The following is a 13,037-nucleotide window of genomic DNA, read 5'->3' on the forward strand; positions in this document are numbered from 1 at the left end:
AACATCTTGCGAGATAAGAGGAGACATGTTCTGTAAGCAATAAAACAAAATTTCTATATCCATAATATCAATTAATAATACATGGCAAAGTTCTTTGGCTTGGCTTGTTATAATTGAGTTCCTTGGCTCAATCCCTTTGCTTCTTCTCAAAAACATATGATACAGTTATTATAAAGATTGTATGAAGACTTCACTTTTCTTAGCTTCAAGAAAGTACATACAAATCCTTTCATCTAAGTTTCTATCTCTTATTACTTCACTTCCTTTCTTTTTGTGCCATCCCTTTTCTTGTTCTGTTGCTTATTCTCTTTTTCACTCCTGGAATTTGGAAAAAGTACCCTCTCTTTTTCCATCTGGGTTTTATGTTTCTTCTATTTCGTTATTTCTGCCTTCTCTTTTTTGATTCTTTCTTTAATCTATCTTTTCTGGGTACTTTCTCTTTTTCTTTTTTCTATGCGTTTTCAATGCTTACATGTAATTTCTTGAATTGGGTCTTTGTCATTTCTTGTGGTTCTTGAGCTTTTTGTGTGATTTATTGGGCAGTTTCTCTAAAGGCTCTACCTTTTTCTTCATCCCCACCCCCACCTTATGCATCAAACGCCTATTTCTTGTTTTTTTTCTTTTTCTTTTTTTTAATTTCCTGTTCAGCTGCTAATGTTCTTTTGTTTTTGCAATGAAGGCAAATTCTTTAAAGCTTTTTGCTTACCTTTATAAAAGTCTTAGTTCTCCTTGTTGTAATTCCTAAATTCAATTATAAAAGGCTTGAGCTTTTCTTTTGCAGGTCCTGTAGGGAAGAAGTACAAAATATTTGTCCTCTGCTAGGATTTTTTCAATTTCTAATTGGAGATAGTTGAATGGTCTCTGAATCTGGTGATGGGGGATCATTTTGTGTTGTTGGTGGATCGTTTATTAACAGAATCAACTTTAGAAGCTGCAATTACAAGCAGAAACCAATTGCTGCAAGCAACAGAATCAGCAGTTGGTGAAACAAAAATTGATATATCTTCAAAAAAAGTGGATTTTGGAGATGTATCAACTCCTGGAAAAATAGTAGAGTGCAGGATTTGCCAGGATGAGGATGAAGATTCCAATATGGAGACACCTTGCTCCTGTTGTGGGAGCCTGAAGGTGAGTAAGGCTCTTCTTTGATCAGAGAATTTTAAATTTTGGATATATAAACTTGTTGAGCTTTTTCAAGAACAACTTTTTATTATATTTTTCAAGAACAAATGAATTACCAAATTAGTTTTTCCTTTCCTTTTGGTAATTTTATCAATTGGGAAATCTGAAGTTTCATTGTCAATTAGGTTTCAATCAAGTCACTGTGGTTGACGTTTGACTTCTCTGGCCTTTTCTAAAACTAAATAAATAAAGAAATAAAAAAGAAGAAAATAATTGTTTTGTTCCTTTGGAGGGAGTTGTAAAAATGCGAATTTATGTTATCTTGTTGGAGGCCTCTTCCTTAACTACCTCCAAAAGCCTAAGCCTAAGCCTAAGCCTAAGCCAAAGCCAAAGCCAAAGCCAAGTCCAAGTTTATGTTTCCTCCTGTATTTGGAGCATTAAATTTGTTACTCCTAAATTCAATAAAAAATAATTTTATTCATATTACCATTTCAATGCAAACATCTTGACGGCCTTGAACAGAAGGATCTGGCTTCCAGTTTATCATTCCCTGAATAATCTCCAAAAAGCTCGGACTTTCACATTAGAAGCATGGATATTAGGCTCGTTATTGCATCTTTTGTATGATGCAATAGAAAAAAAAGGAATAGTTGATAGCACAAACTTCATGCACATGCTACTTTAACAGCATTGGTAGTTTCCCTTGGGGAAGGTAAAGCAGCTTTTTAAATATTTCAAGCTTAGGAAGTCCATTCTAATGATCATGAGAAATAAATTTGTCTTAACTCGAGTCAATTTGATCTCAGATAGATTGTATTTTAACTGAAAAAGAGCATGTAAAATTTCCAGAACATGTTCCTGGCTCACTCCAAATGTTGATTTCACTATAACCATGTTGCTTCTACAGTCTTTATGAAGTTGTTTTTGTTTTCTTTCAAATTTAGTGCTTAATAAGCTCAGAGGGCTTTTTGTGTGTCTGCGTGTGTGTACCCTGTAAAGAGTGAAGTACTAAAATGTTAAACTTGGCAGTATGCTCACCGTGGATGTGTTCAGAGATGGTGCAATGAGAAGGGCAATACCATGTGTGAGATATGCCATCAGGTTGGTTTCATCATTTCTGATTTAACTTTCTGTTTGACTACTATTCTGCGCCTCTCAGGGATCTTTATACTTCTTATGATGTTTGCCAATGTCAAATTTCATTAGAGCTGCTTCTTGACATTAAATTGGTTATTCTCAGCAATTCAAGCCTGGCTATACAGCACCACCACCTCTGTTTCAAATTGGACGTCTCCCAATGAACTTCAGGTATTATTGTGCATCTGCTGTTAATTCTGTACCTAAATGTTTTTCTCTTCACTGGAACAAAGTCACCAATGTGCTCCTATTGTATTTTATCAGGGGAAATTGGGAGTCTTCCAGAAGGGACTTAAATGGTCCCCGCTTTATAGCAATGGTGTCAACTGATCATAATTTCCTTAATCCTGACTATGAAGAAGAGTATTCTGCTTCAACAAGAAACTTGATCTGCTGTCGCTCAGTCCTTATAGCCGTAAATCTCTCTCCCTCCCTCAGCCGCTTTTATGAGATCTCTAGACTGACATTTTAAAGGCTTATGCTCATGATTTTTACTAGATTTTAATTCGTTGATTCCTATGAATATTTTTTACTTCTGTCTTACTTTTGATGAAAAATATACATGGTTCAGAAGCTTATTTATTTAAAGGTTACGTCCTGCAAAGTATTCTTTATAATCTCATAGCCACTTCTGATTTCTGCAGTTCATGTTTCTTTTGATTCTACGACATACTCTCCCGGTCATCCTTACCAGAACAGATGATATTTCTTTTTCATTGCTTATGGTAAGGAAATTTACATTACCACTTCAATTTTGAGGGTGTTGATGAAATTCATTAGTCCGAACTGAAAGCATTATTACTTTGTCCAACAGTTGTTATTTCTGAGAACTGCGGGGATCATTCTTCCAATATTTGTTATGGTGAGAGCAGTAACTGCTCTGCAGCGCCGACGCTTTCAACAGGTAAGTTCTGAACAAAATATTGCATAGGCGTCTTCTTATTTTTATTTATTAGATTTTTTATGGTAAATGTCTATAACATGTGATGCACGCATGCAGTTATTAATATGTTTCACTTTTGGCCTTTAGGAGCCTCCAAATGCATCTTTCGCTGCACCTGAAGAAGAAACTGAGCAATCAACCGTGCAGGCTCGGCCACACACAAGCAATGTTCATTATTAGTTAGTTAATGCGTGCCAAATCAAAGTATTTTCACAATAAATCACTGGGAGCAAGCTTGTGATCAACAGCTTGTGCCAATCTTTATGTTGGTTGTGTTTCAAGTTATGTGAGGATGGCTTCATTGTCAGATATGAAGGAAAGATAGAAAAAGAGAAACTTCCAGGTGATTCTCTCACCGGGAAAAGTTTAACATAGTATTCTAGTTCCCTGAAAGGTCTGAGAAGGAGGCAGCAGTTATTGGAAACCTGTAGAAACAAGTTTCAAGTATGATGTAGGGTGTCAGTTGTGCATTTTCTATGTTGAGTCGTCAGAGTATTTTGTACAGTCAAAAATATATCCAACTGTATATACAAACATATATACTAAGAAATATAACTATTAGCAATGAAGCACGCACAGATTGTTTGAACAAGACGAAGCAAACATGCAGTTCTCAGAGCAGTTATTGCATGTATGTTTTAGGTCATCGTGGACCAATGGGTAACCCACAATCAGAAATTTCTTTTAGCCCTCGACATCCGTATGTCTTTTCTCAATAGAATTTCATGGAATTTGTATAATATGTGATCTCCGGGAAAAGAATTTTTAATGTAAAACTGTGCCAGTAAGCTTCAAGTATCATGAAAGAAACTATTCATCATGGCAGCAGAGCATAAAGTTAGCCCCATGATGACCTTTAGATGGGAAAAGGAACTTATGTACATATCTACATACAAGGGTGATGCTCTCAGACATGTCACCTTCAGACAAATTTGTGTGTGATCTATACAAAAAGCATAATCGTGACTGAATCAATCTATTATATTAGAGATCCAGACATGTTCTCTCGAGTCAAGCTTTATACTCAACTCAACTCAAAGTTAATGGGACATCAACTCTATGAATTCTTTTTCTCTATTTCAAACAATTTTAAGCTACATTTTCAGAAAGATCTTATCACAAAAGATAAATAAGTGAAGAAAAGAAATAAATATTGCCAAGCATCAGTATTGGCAAAAGGCAAAGCAGAAGCAGTCCAAACCAAGATGTGACCGTAACCTTGTTCACAGAGTTCACTGAATATTAAAATCCAGACAAAAACAAGCAAACTTAACTGCAGTAAGCATTCTATTAACCAATCCACACAAACATGTAGATATATGCAGTGCACAAAAAGAATTTTTTTTTCTGAGACATAGAAAGAAAAGAAGAGCTATAAGAAATACATAAAAAAAGTGAAGTGGAAAGGAACAAACAAAAAAAGAAAGGTAATTCTCTTCCAAAATAATGAATATGATTCTGAAATCTGTACAATCCAAAGCATACATTGAGAAGGAAAATTTTGACAAAAGGGTACAGAAGAGGACCTCAGAGAAAGGCCTATGCAAGCTCCTAAGTTTGTAATCTCGATTCCTATCAGAATTGATTCACCCGACTGGGCAGCTTAATGGCAGTGAATGATTTGGTCCTCCTAACTACCTTAGTTCCGGCTTCCTCCTTGGCCTGAAATATTGGGGAATGAAAAGAAATAAGAAAATTTACCTCCTAACTATTAAAATATCTCACTCAATTTCCTTCCTTTTCTCTCTTGTTTTTTCTTCTTTTCTTTTTTTTTTTCTTGTGTTCTTTCCTTTTGCTGTTATAGTTAATAATTTTTGAAAAAGCAAACTGCCCTCCTAAATATCATATGTTCTTTAAAGAGTGTAGTTGGTGGTAATACTTCCGACTCTTCTGCTGTGAACGCCAGTAACAAGCAAGTGCTCCAAATGCACAGCTAGCCAGAGCAATTGCCAATGCAGCCCCCACAGGCACAACAACTGCACTTGTTGAAGCCACCAACTCCTCAATAGCCCCATCAGTTACTTCACTCCCCAGAAGGCCCTTGTCTTTGTAAAGTGATACAAGGGTTTTTCCATAATAATTAGTCAAGAACCTATAGACCTCATCCTTGTCCCAGTCAATCTCATTGGTCCCATCTTCTTTCCGGTGATGAGAGTGATAACACAAAGAACATAGCTGTTTTGGAGGCCAAATAATCTTTGGAAACTTGGGGTCACCAGTTTCAAGAGATGCTTCTTCCTTCATTAGTCTTGCATTTACTTTGTTATGTGCACTCCACAACCATAGGGCAAAGTCACGAGATGTGTTGAAAGGAGTACGAACACTGTAATTTAGAACCAGTTAGCTGAAAGAAGCTTATAGGGCACAAAATCAAACTCATATTGACTGGATTTTACCTTGAACACATTTGAAAGAAATGTTGCCGGCACTCCTCACAAATGAAGAAGTTGTGGACAAAATCACATATAGCTGTGAAGGCAAACTGGCTCTCTCCGTTCTCGATTCTCACAGATAATGAATGCAGAAGAACCCATAATCCACAGCTACAAAAGTTCAATACAAAACAGATGAAGGAGCAGTTCAAATATTATATCAGAGTCAGGGATACAACCCCTGACCTAAGAAGCCAAAAACATACAAGCACCGGATGCATGGACATGCAATTTGATAACAAAAGAAATAAGGCAAATGATGTTGTTCTCTCTTCGAAATCACAAAAATGAAATCACTGCTCCTGAATGGAAGAATAAGACCTGCATCTCAAAGTAAACTTGATATCTTTTATCTGAGACCACTCCTCATAGATGTGAGACAACAATGCTAACAATCACAATCATCAGTTCAATTCATTAGCCCTATATAGATTCTTTCAAGCACCCTTTAAAAGGTAGGTTATAATGGGGTAAGAAGAACTCTCTGATTAAAAGGACAAAAATTGCCAAACGGTAGGTCAGACTCTACTTAGATGCAGCTTGCCATGCCTGAATAATGTAGTTGTGATGCATGTTCTTGTGGAGCCAATTGCATCAGAAAGGACCCAAAACATGAAAAATTTACCTAAAGCCCCTAGTATCATTCTTGCTGCCACGGCAAAACATCTGGAAAGGCACACAGAGAGCTATAGTAAATAAGATGAAAAAAAAATAAAGCTTATGAAAAGTAAAAATAACAAAGAGCAAGCCATAATTAGATTTATCACAGGGGTTTAATATCAACTATGCTGCCCAAAATAATAAAAGGCAGAACCAAATATCAGTTTAACAGATACTAGTCACACATTTGCAAATATTTTGGATGCATAAATGGGACAGAAAGGCCATAACACAATAAAAAAATTTAGAGAAAATAAAGAGCTCTAAAATAGACCAATAAAAAGATGACAGTAACCGCAAGAGTACGAAAGCTTTGAGGAAAATAAGCATAAATGCATTTTTATCAATGAATTAATGATGGACACTTGGGATGCAATGAATTCAGTCATTGATTTATTAAAGGTTCTGGAGATCTTTGGCAGCTGCCTTCATTATTTTTAAACTAAATAAATTAACATTAAATCTCATGCCCAACTTCTCTACAGATAATGGCAACCAGAAAAGACATAGAAACATGACTAAGCGCTTATAGTGAAAGGACAATAACTACAACAAATAATTCTTCTTGAACTTGAACAATAGTAAAAGCAAATATATCATGAACTAAATGCAATTAGAGCATCTAAATCGTGGCATCATATACATTCATTTGAATCTATTAGTTCAACACCAGAATAGCAAGGGGAAAGAAATCCAAGCAGTAAACTAATATGCCTAAACAGTACATATCATCAAAGTGATAAGCAAAGCACTGGCACCCAGAAGAATCGAGGAAGAAGTGAAGAAAAACACCTACCCAGTATCCCCGAGGAACTTCTTTCCCACAAATCTGAAAACTGCTCAATACACCTTTGCCATTACTGACAACTTCCTCCTTGCCACCCGGTGGACACACATCATCAAAATTTACCAGCATTTCTGCACTTCCCTTTCGGCACCTAATTCATTTGGTCTAACTTAAATCAATGAAGGATCACCATTTTTGTTTTAGTGAAGCTTAATTCCATGAAAGTTTGTCTTTACCTCTTCGAAGGATGATGTGCCACTAAAAGCTGAAGAAATTTAATAAGTGAAGCCCGAGTTTCTGATTTAATCATCTGTGGATAATAGCATATAACTCATAGATAGAAGAAGAATGAAAAGATAAATACATGCCCCACACACACAGCCAAGACAAGCAAACATAGAATCGATAGCCATAACAAAAGATAGCATTTACCTTGTGTTCAAAAATAATTTCGAAGGCAACCGTTGTTGCCTCCTCAACATCATACACAGCACGTGCAATCTAGCAAATCCACACACCACAGAAGTTAACAGCAATATTTATATCAGATAATTCATAACCAAAGAAAATTTTGAGCTATGCAAGAAAATAAACCTGTCCAGGGTCTGATATATTTGATGGAAGTAGCTCATTTTCAAACTTCTCATCATCCAAACCGTATGAACTGTATACAATGAAAAAATAGAAATGATGACTGAAGTTTAAATAAAGTATTGCAGAAACAATAAATGTTGCCATAACACACCATTAAAAATAAAATTCATGACTGAGCACATAGATGTATTAGAGTTATGCATTTCTCCATATAACAAAAAAATCCCCAGCTAAAGACAATACAGAAAAAAATCAACTGCGACTTAGACTTCCCACCAGCAATCCCAATTAGCTTTCTCATGATGTTTCTTTATCTTCATTTACCAGGCTAAGACTTAAATATACATCCAAATTAGATTTACCACAATCCAGGAACAGTTCTAGTTGGTGTCTTACTTAGTTCCTTTAGAAAGATAACTTGAAAATCATAATGTAATTCTCCATGTTTTATGGTCTTTATATTGACAGGCCTAGCACTATAAATGTTATCATATGACTTATAGATATAACTAGTCAAGAAGAAGATAAGTGTTAATCCAACACCTAGCTTTTTCTCTGAACTATACACAGCCAAGATCAATTAGCTCAGAACTGCCAAATATTCTAACCATTACATACATCACAAAATAGCAGAAGCAAGAAAAGATAAAAAGATATAAAGTAGAAATATTCCGTACTAGTGATATTAATGCTTAAGACATCAGAGATAAACATAGTACTAAGTAAAACACTATACATACAACAATTGCTATGTTTTGATTAATTATTTTGTGTACTTGACATCAAAATACATCTTTCAACAAGATTTATCAAATTTATAGCTGACTGGAGAGCAATTATGATCATTTTCTGCTAATAGGAATTATTTTCTGCTAATAGGAATTAGTATTCATTATGTTTATCACGATGAATGCTAATGATTTTACTAAGTCTTGCTATACAGTTTTAAACTTTACTTTATTGAAACCAACCCATTAGAAACTGAATTCAGAAATCCCTACTATATTTCAACTCAACTAGATGGGCAGGCTTCAAATATCAATTGGCTTGTCAAAAAGTCATGCCACACCAAACATGACACCATTCTGTAACAGGTCATTATTTTATACATATCCAGCAGGATTTTACTTTTACCAACATGTTTCTCATGCAAGACTTGAAGCTCATCCCTGTGCACACAGACACAGACACAAAAATTGAAAAAGAAATACCGACATGGTCATTGGTCAAGAAAATCCCTTAGTTAAAAAGTTTCAACTGAATGAGCATTTGAACATATCTCTAGCTCGGTTCATCAGATATATAACATGGCCTTGCAGCATTATCTTAGAAACCAAAAAAACAGTAGTTGCAGTGGAGATACATTCTAGATTCCAACACTACATTAGAAATAAGCTTAAAAATCACCAAGCTACTCTCATGAGCTAAACCGAAACTGCAAAAAATCATAAAAGCTGCTCTTCGCAATCAATTGGCTAATAACAAAAAAAAGTACTAAAACTGAAAACTATAACTATCTTTCAGTAACAAAACATCAAGGAATGCAATGTCAAACCTTCATAGAAAATGATAAATTACGATACTATAAAGATCTCAACAAAACAAGACATGGTTGATGATTCCATACCTGCCTAACTGCTTATTAATCCAATTAAGCAATCGTTCAGCTGTCCGTCCATCATCAATTACCCGTATTTCACTTTTCTCTTCTTTAGGTTCCCAACCACCAGATACAAACTTGGAAGGTGGACCCCAGAATAACATAGGGTAGTGACTCACAGAAAATTTATCACAAAGTTTATTATTTATCTGTGCTGCCAAACAAGTAAGAAAAGGACTATTCACTAAACCATGCTTTCCAAGTATTTAACATAATGTGATAAGCTAGAAAGCCCAATTTTACTTTTAGAAAAGCAAGCAACTTTTAGTTCATAGAAATATACAAGTATACCGCCAAAGAAAGTAAAATAAAAAAAAATCAGGAGACTAAACCTTCTCTGCACAATCAACCCTTGTCATCAATACAACACCTGGATGCACTGCATCAGGTCCATTGAAAAGCCTAGCAACTTTTTCATAATGGGGCTGCAAATTTGAAATTCCAAGACCAAAAGGAATAAGAGAACATCCAAACTATATTTATTAAACACGAAAATATTCAGTACAATACCTTATAATTTCGGCAAGCAGGGCACCTGAAAAAAACCAATAATTGCAAGAAAATCTTAATATCATATAACTTAAAGAAACCGACAGAAAAATGAAAGCAAGATAACTAGATATATCATCTTAAATTGCAAGTCGTTTTAAAAAATCATGGCTGCGAAAATTGAACATGTATAGTAATCCCTCAAAAGAAAACACTTAAATTTGCAAGTTGAAAACACTAGATAGTTATAACTAAATAAACAAACTTCAAGTCTTTGTTATCACCCACAAGCCAAAACAAAAAATTACTGATATTGTGATCTTCTTCAACCTATTCGACTTCAGAACAGGTAACAATTCCACTACTACACTATCAGAAATCCTAAAAAGCATTATAAACAAACATAAAAATGACAACTTTTTCCATTTCTAGCAAATCAATATTAGAAACGAATCTTCCTAGAGTGCAAAAACTGACCAGTGAGCAAAGAATTCAACAACCGCAAAAGTAGCAGGAGTGTCTCTAAGAACAGCATCGAAATTCGAGATGTTTAGATCAACCGCGTAATCTGGCTTGACAGTACTGTCTTTGCTTATTTCTCTAAGGACCGATCGCGATCCTGAAGGAAACGACGCCGCATTATGGCAGAGCAATAAAATCAAACTTACGATCAGAAAGGGACATATCTGAGACATGGAATTAGATTTTAGAGAAGAAAGATGTCAACTTTTTAGGTTTTGTCAATGTTTCTATAAGTTAATAGAATTTGAAGAGGGAGAAATAAGTTTCCTTTTCGTGTTCTTAATAGGTTTAGGAAAAGAAAGAGGGATCTCCGTTGGGTGACCCGAACGGCGGCGGAGGAGGTGGTGGTAGGTGCGGTGTGGGGTGGGTCAAATTCCCGGCGGAGAAAGTGGGTCATGAGCTTTTAGCCCTTTGCGTTTCTAAACTAACTTTAAGATGTTGTCATTTGTGGGCCCATTTGCATCTTTAAGCTTTTATCATACCCAAAGTAAAACTACAGGAAAATAAAAATAAAATAATTTATTAATATAAAAAGGTAAATGTTATTTTCATAAATTCTTCAGAATCGCAATATTTTTCTCTCTTAAATTTATTTTACTATTATAAATCATATAATAGTATAATTTATTTAAAAATATATATATTTTTCGGTGGTGTGTTTATTTATGAATTAATTTAAAAATTTGTGATGATTAATTTTTTTAATTTTAAATTTAAATAAAATAATTAACAACTTATTAAATTTAAAAAATAAAACACATTCATGAAATGATAACGCGTTATACTAAAACTCAATAGTATTTCTTCAATTTATTGGTCCAATCAAAATTAATAGGTGATCAACTTCAAATTTTACTATTAACAACGGATGCAAATGGCAATGTTGAAGTCATTAAGTTCATTAATGATGTATTAGGTAACATGAATGAATGAGTATGAGTTGATCCAATAAGAAAATTGTCAAATATAATTAGATTATTTATTTAATGGAGATAGTAATGAATATGTGACCGTTAATAAATTTATAAAATCAACAGCTAAAATGAATTATTTTTTTAATTTATAAAAAGCTATCTAATATTAATGAGAGAAGCTAATACAAATATTGGTGGTACTGTTAATCTTAACGAATTTATTAAAAAGAAAATGTCAATGTGATTCAACATTGTGGGTTTAAAATAAAATATTCTATGAAAAAATATGATATAAATATAAAATAAGATTGTTTATTATTTAGATTACATATAAAGATAGAGAAATAAGATGTTATGTAGATCTTTTAGCCATTATGTTGTGGGTTTTATTTTTCTTATTTATTATTTTCTTTCTAGTAGCGTGAAAAGAATGGTAAGGTCAATAAATTTATTATTATTATTTTGATATTTTATTTTAATCTTTTAGTTAAATATAGTAAATCTTTTTATAGTCATATATTTAAAATTAAATAAAATTTATAATTATAAAAAGTTAGAACTTAATACAGGTTTGAATACTAAATTTCTTTTTAAACTCAATACTTAATTTTTTTAATAAAATAATAAAAATAAAAAATAAAATACATAAATATTTTATTATATTTTACAAATAAAATTGATGAAATAAATTATTACTATTGTAACATAATATATATTTTTAAGGTTATATATATATATATATAGAAAAATATTTTTTAAGATAGAATTTAAAATTTTTATAATTTATTATAATAGAAAGCTTATTCATATTTATAATTGATCTAAATTGGAACCGTAATTTTTCATCATTATATAGAAATTATTTTTATATAAAGTATTCCTATAAAAAAAATTAACTGTACATGTGCAGATATTTATAAATTAAATGGACTAAAAGCTATAAAGAATAGGATGATAATGATAATGTTAATAAACAAAAGTACTTAATTTTAGGTAAAATGTAATATTAGATACTAAAATTTGTTTAGTTTTTTATTTTTTATTTTGAATCATTGAATTCTTAAATTTTATTCTTTTTATTTTACTAAAAATTATTGAATTCTTAATTAAATTAAAAAATATATATAAGAATTCAATGGCAAAAAATACTATGAAATATATATATATATATATAATAAAAAAATTAATAAAAATAAAATAAAAATTTAGGAAAATTTAGAAGCTCAATAAAAAAAATCAAAAGTTTAGGAATGAGTTTTACCTTAATTTTAAATAAAGTGACAAAAAATGATTGTGGGACTGAATTCAGATTGGTTATAAAAAGAAAAAATATGTACGTATCCAAAAACACACATTCATTATGATATATGAAGTTAAAGGTATTCCAAAAAGAAAACAAAGAGAAGAAAAAGGTATATTTCTAAAATTGGGAAGGAGAGTTCACAATGTCATTTAAACTTGTGGCTATCTCATGGCAACAAACAAAATATAATGAACCTTAGCTTCTTCTACTCTCATTAACTTTTTGCAATGCAATTATCTATCTTTAACAACATATAATTGTCCTTTTATTATCACCCAAGTCTTATTGATTATTAATCATAGAAAAATTAACAATTATTGTTTTTAAAAAATTATATAGAAATTCTTTCAGAATTACCTAAAAAATGCTAAAAATATTTTTACTATTAAAATATTTATTATGTAAAATACTATAAACTGAAAAATTATTTTAAAAATACAGTGGTATATGTTAGGTATGTTTTTTTTACAAAAT

At 32.4% G+C, this 13,037-nt stretch overlaps 2 protein-coding genes across 6 annotated transcripts; one reads left to right on the forward strand and one right to left on the reverse strand.

Moving 5' to 3' along the window:
* The first annotated feature begins 39 nt into the window (after positions 1–39).
* On the forward strand, positions 40–3,774 carry LOC8259396. Of its 4 annotated transcripts, none has more exons than XM_048372817.1 (8): positions 40–213; positions 782–1,128; positions 2,152–2,223; positions 2,363–2,430; positions 2,524–2,674; positions 2,904–2,984; positions 3,074–3,163; positions 3,290–3,774. In XM_048372817.1, the coding sequence occupies exons 2-8, from the start codon at positions 874–876 to the stop codon at positions 3,380–3,382; spliced, it is 810 nt and encodes a 269-aa protein (XP_048228774.1). In that variant the 5' UTR covers positions 40–213; positions 782–873; the 3' UTR covers positions 3,383–3,774. The 4 variants fall into 4 exon arrangements, with proteins under 4 accessions (XP_048228774.1, XP_048228776.1, XP_048228775.1 ...); XM_048372819.1 differs by having other exon boundaries at positions 211–334; XM_048372818.1 differs by lacking the exon at positions 40–213 and adding an exon at positions 250–429.
* An 840-nt stretch (positions 3,775–4,614) lies between these two features.
* LOC8259394 (sulfhydryl oxidase 2) lies at positions 4,615–10,752 on the reverse strand. Of its 2 annotated transcripts, XM_048372816.1 has the most exons (12): positions 10,302–10,750; positions 9,846–9,870; positions 9,668–9,760; positions 9,303–9,484; positions 7,676–7,745; positions 7,514–7,582; positions 7,318–7,391; positions 7,091–7,232; positions 6,260–6,300; positions 5,599–5,745; positions 5,082–5,525; positions 4,615–4,864 (listed from the first exon to the last, which is right to left on the reverse strand). In XM_048372816.1, exons 1-12 carry the CDS (start codon positions 10,517–10,519, stop codon positions 4,837–4,839), a joined length of 1,533 nt encoding a protein of 510 aa, XP_048228773.1. In that variant the 5' UTR covers positions 10,520–10,750; the 3' UTR covers positions 4,615–4,836. The 2 variants fall into 2 exon arrangements, with proteins under 2 accessions (XP_048228773.1, XP_048228772.1); XM_048372815.1 differs by having other exon boundaries at positions 4,615–5,525; positions 10,302–10,752.
* Positions 10,753–13,037: the final 2,285 nt, after the last annotated feature.

The sequence above is a fragment of the Ricinus communis genome, chromosome 4 (assembly GCF_019578655.1).
Source record: "Ricinus communis isolate WT05 ecotype wild-type chromosome 4, ASM1957865v1, whole genome shotgun sequence".
Taxonomy (NCBI): domain Eukaryota; kingdom Viridiplantae; phylum Streptophyta; class Magnoliopsida; order Malpighiales; family Euphorbiaceae; genus Ricinus; species Ricinus communis.

Bases quoted from the DNA above. Each gene is read 5' to 3' on its own strand.
- LOC8259396 (XM_048372817.1), top strand. From the start codon at position 874: ATGGGGGATCATTTTGTGTTGTTGGTGGATCGTTTATTAACAGAATCA. The intron at 2,224-2,362 runs GTTGGTTTCATC...GGTTATTCTCAG, and splicing joins TGTGTGAGATATGCCATCAG to CAATTCAAGCCTGGCTATAC. The intron at 2,675-2,903 runs GTAAATCTCTCT...TGATTTCTGCAG, and splicing joins GTCGCTCAGTCCTTATAGCC to TTCATGTTTCTTTTGATTCT.
- LOC8259394 (XM_048372815.1), bottom strand. From the start codon at position 10,519: ATGTCTCAGATATGTCCCTTTCTGATCGTAAGTTTGATTTTATTGCTC. The intron at 9,761-9,845 runs GTATTGTACTGA...TCAAATTTGCAG, and splicing joins CTGCTTGCCGAAATTATAAG to CCCCATTATGAAAAAGTTGC. The intron at 7,233-7,317 runs GTAAAGACAAAC...CAAATGAATTAG, and splicing joins GCACATCATCCTTCGAAGAG to GTGCCGAAAGGGAAGTGCAG.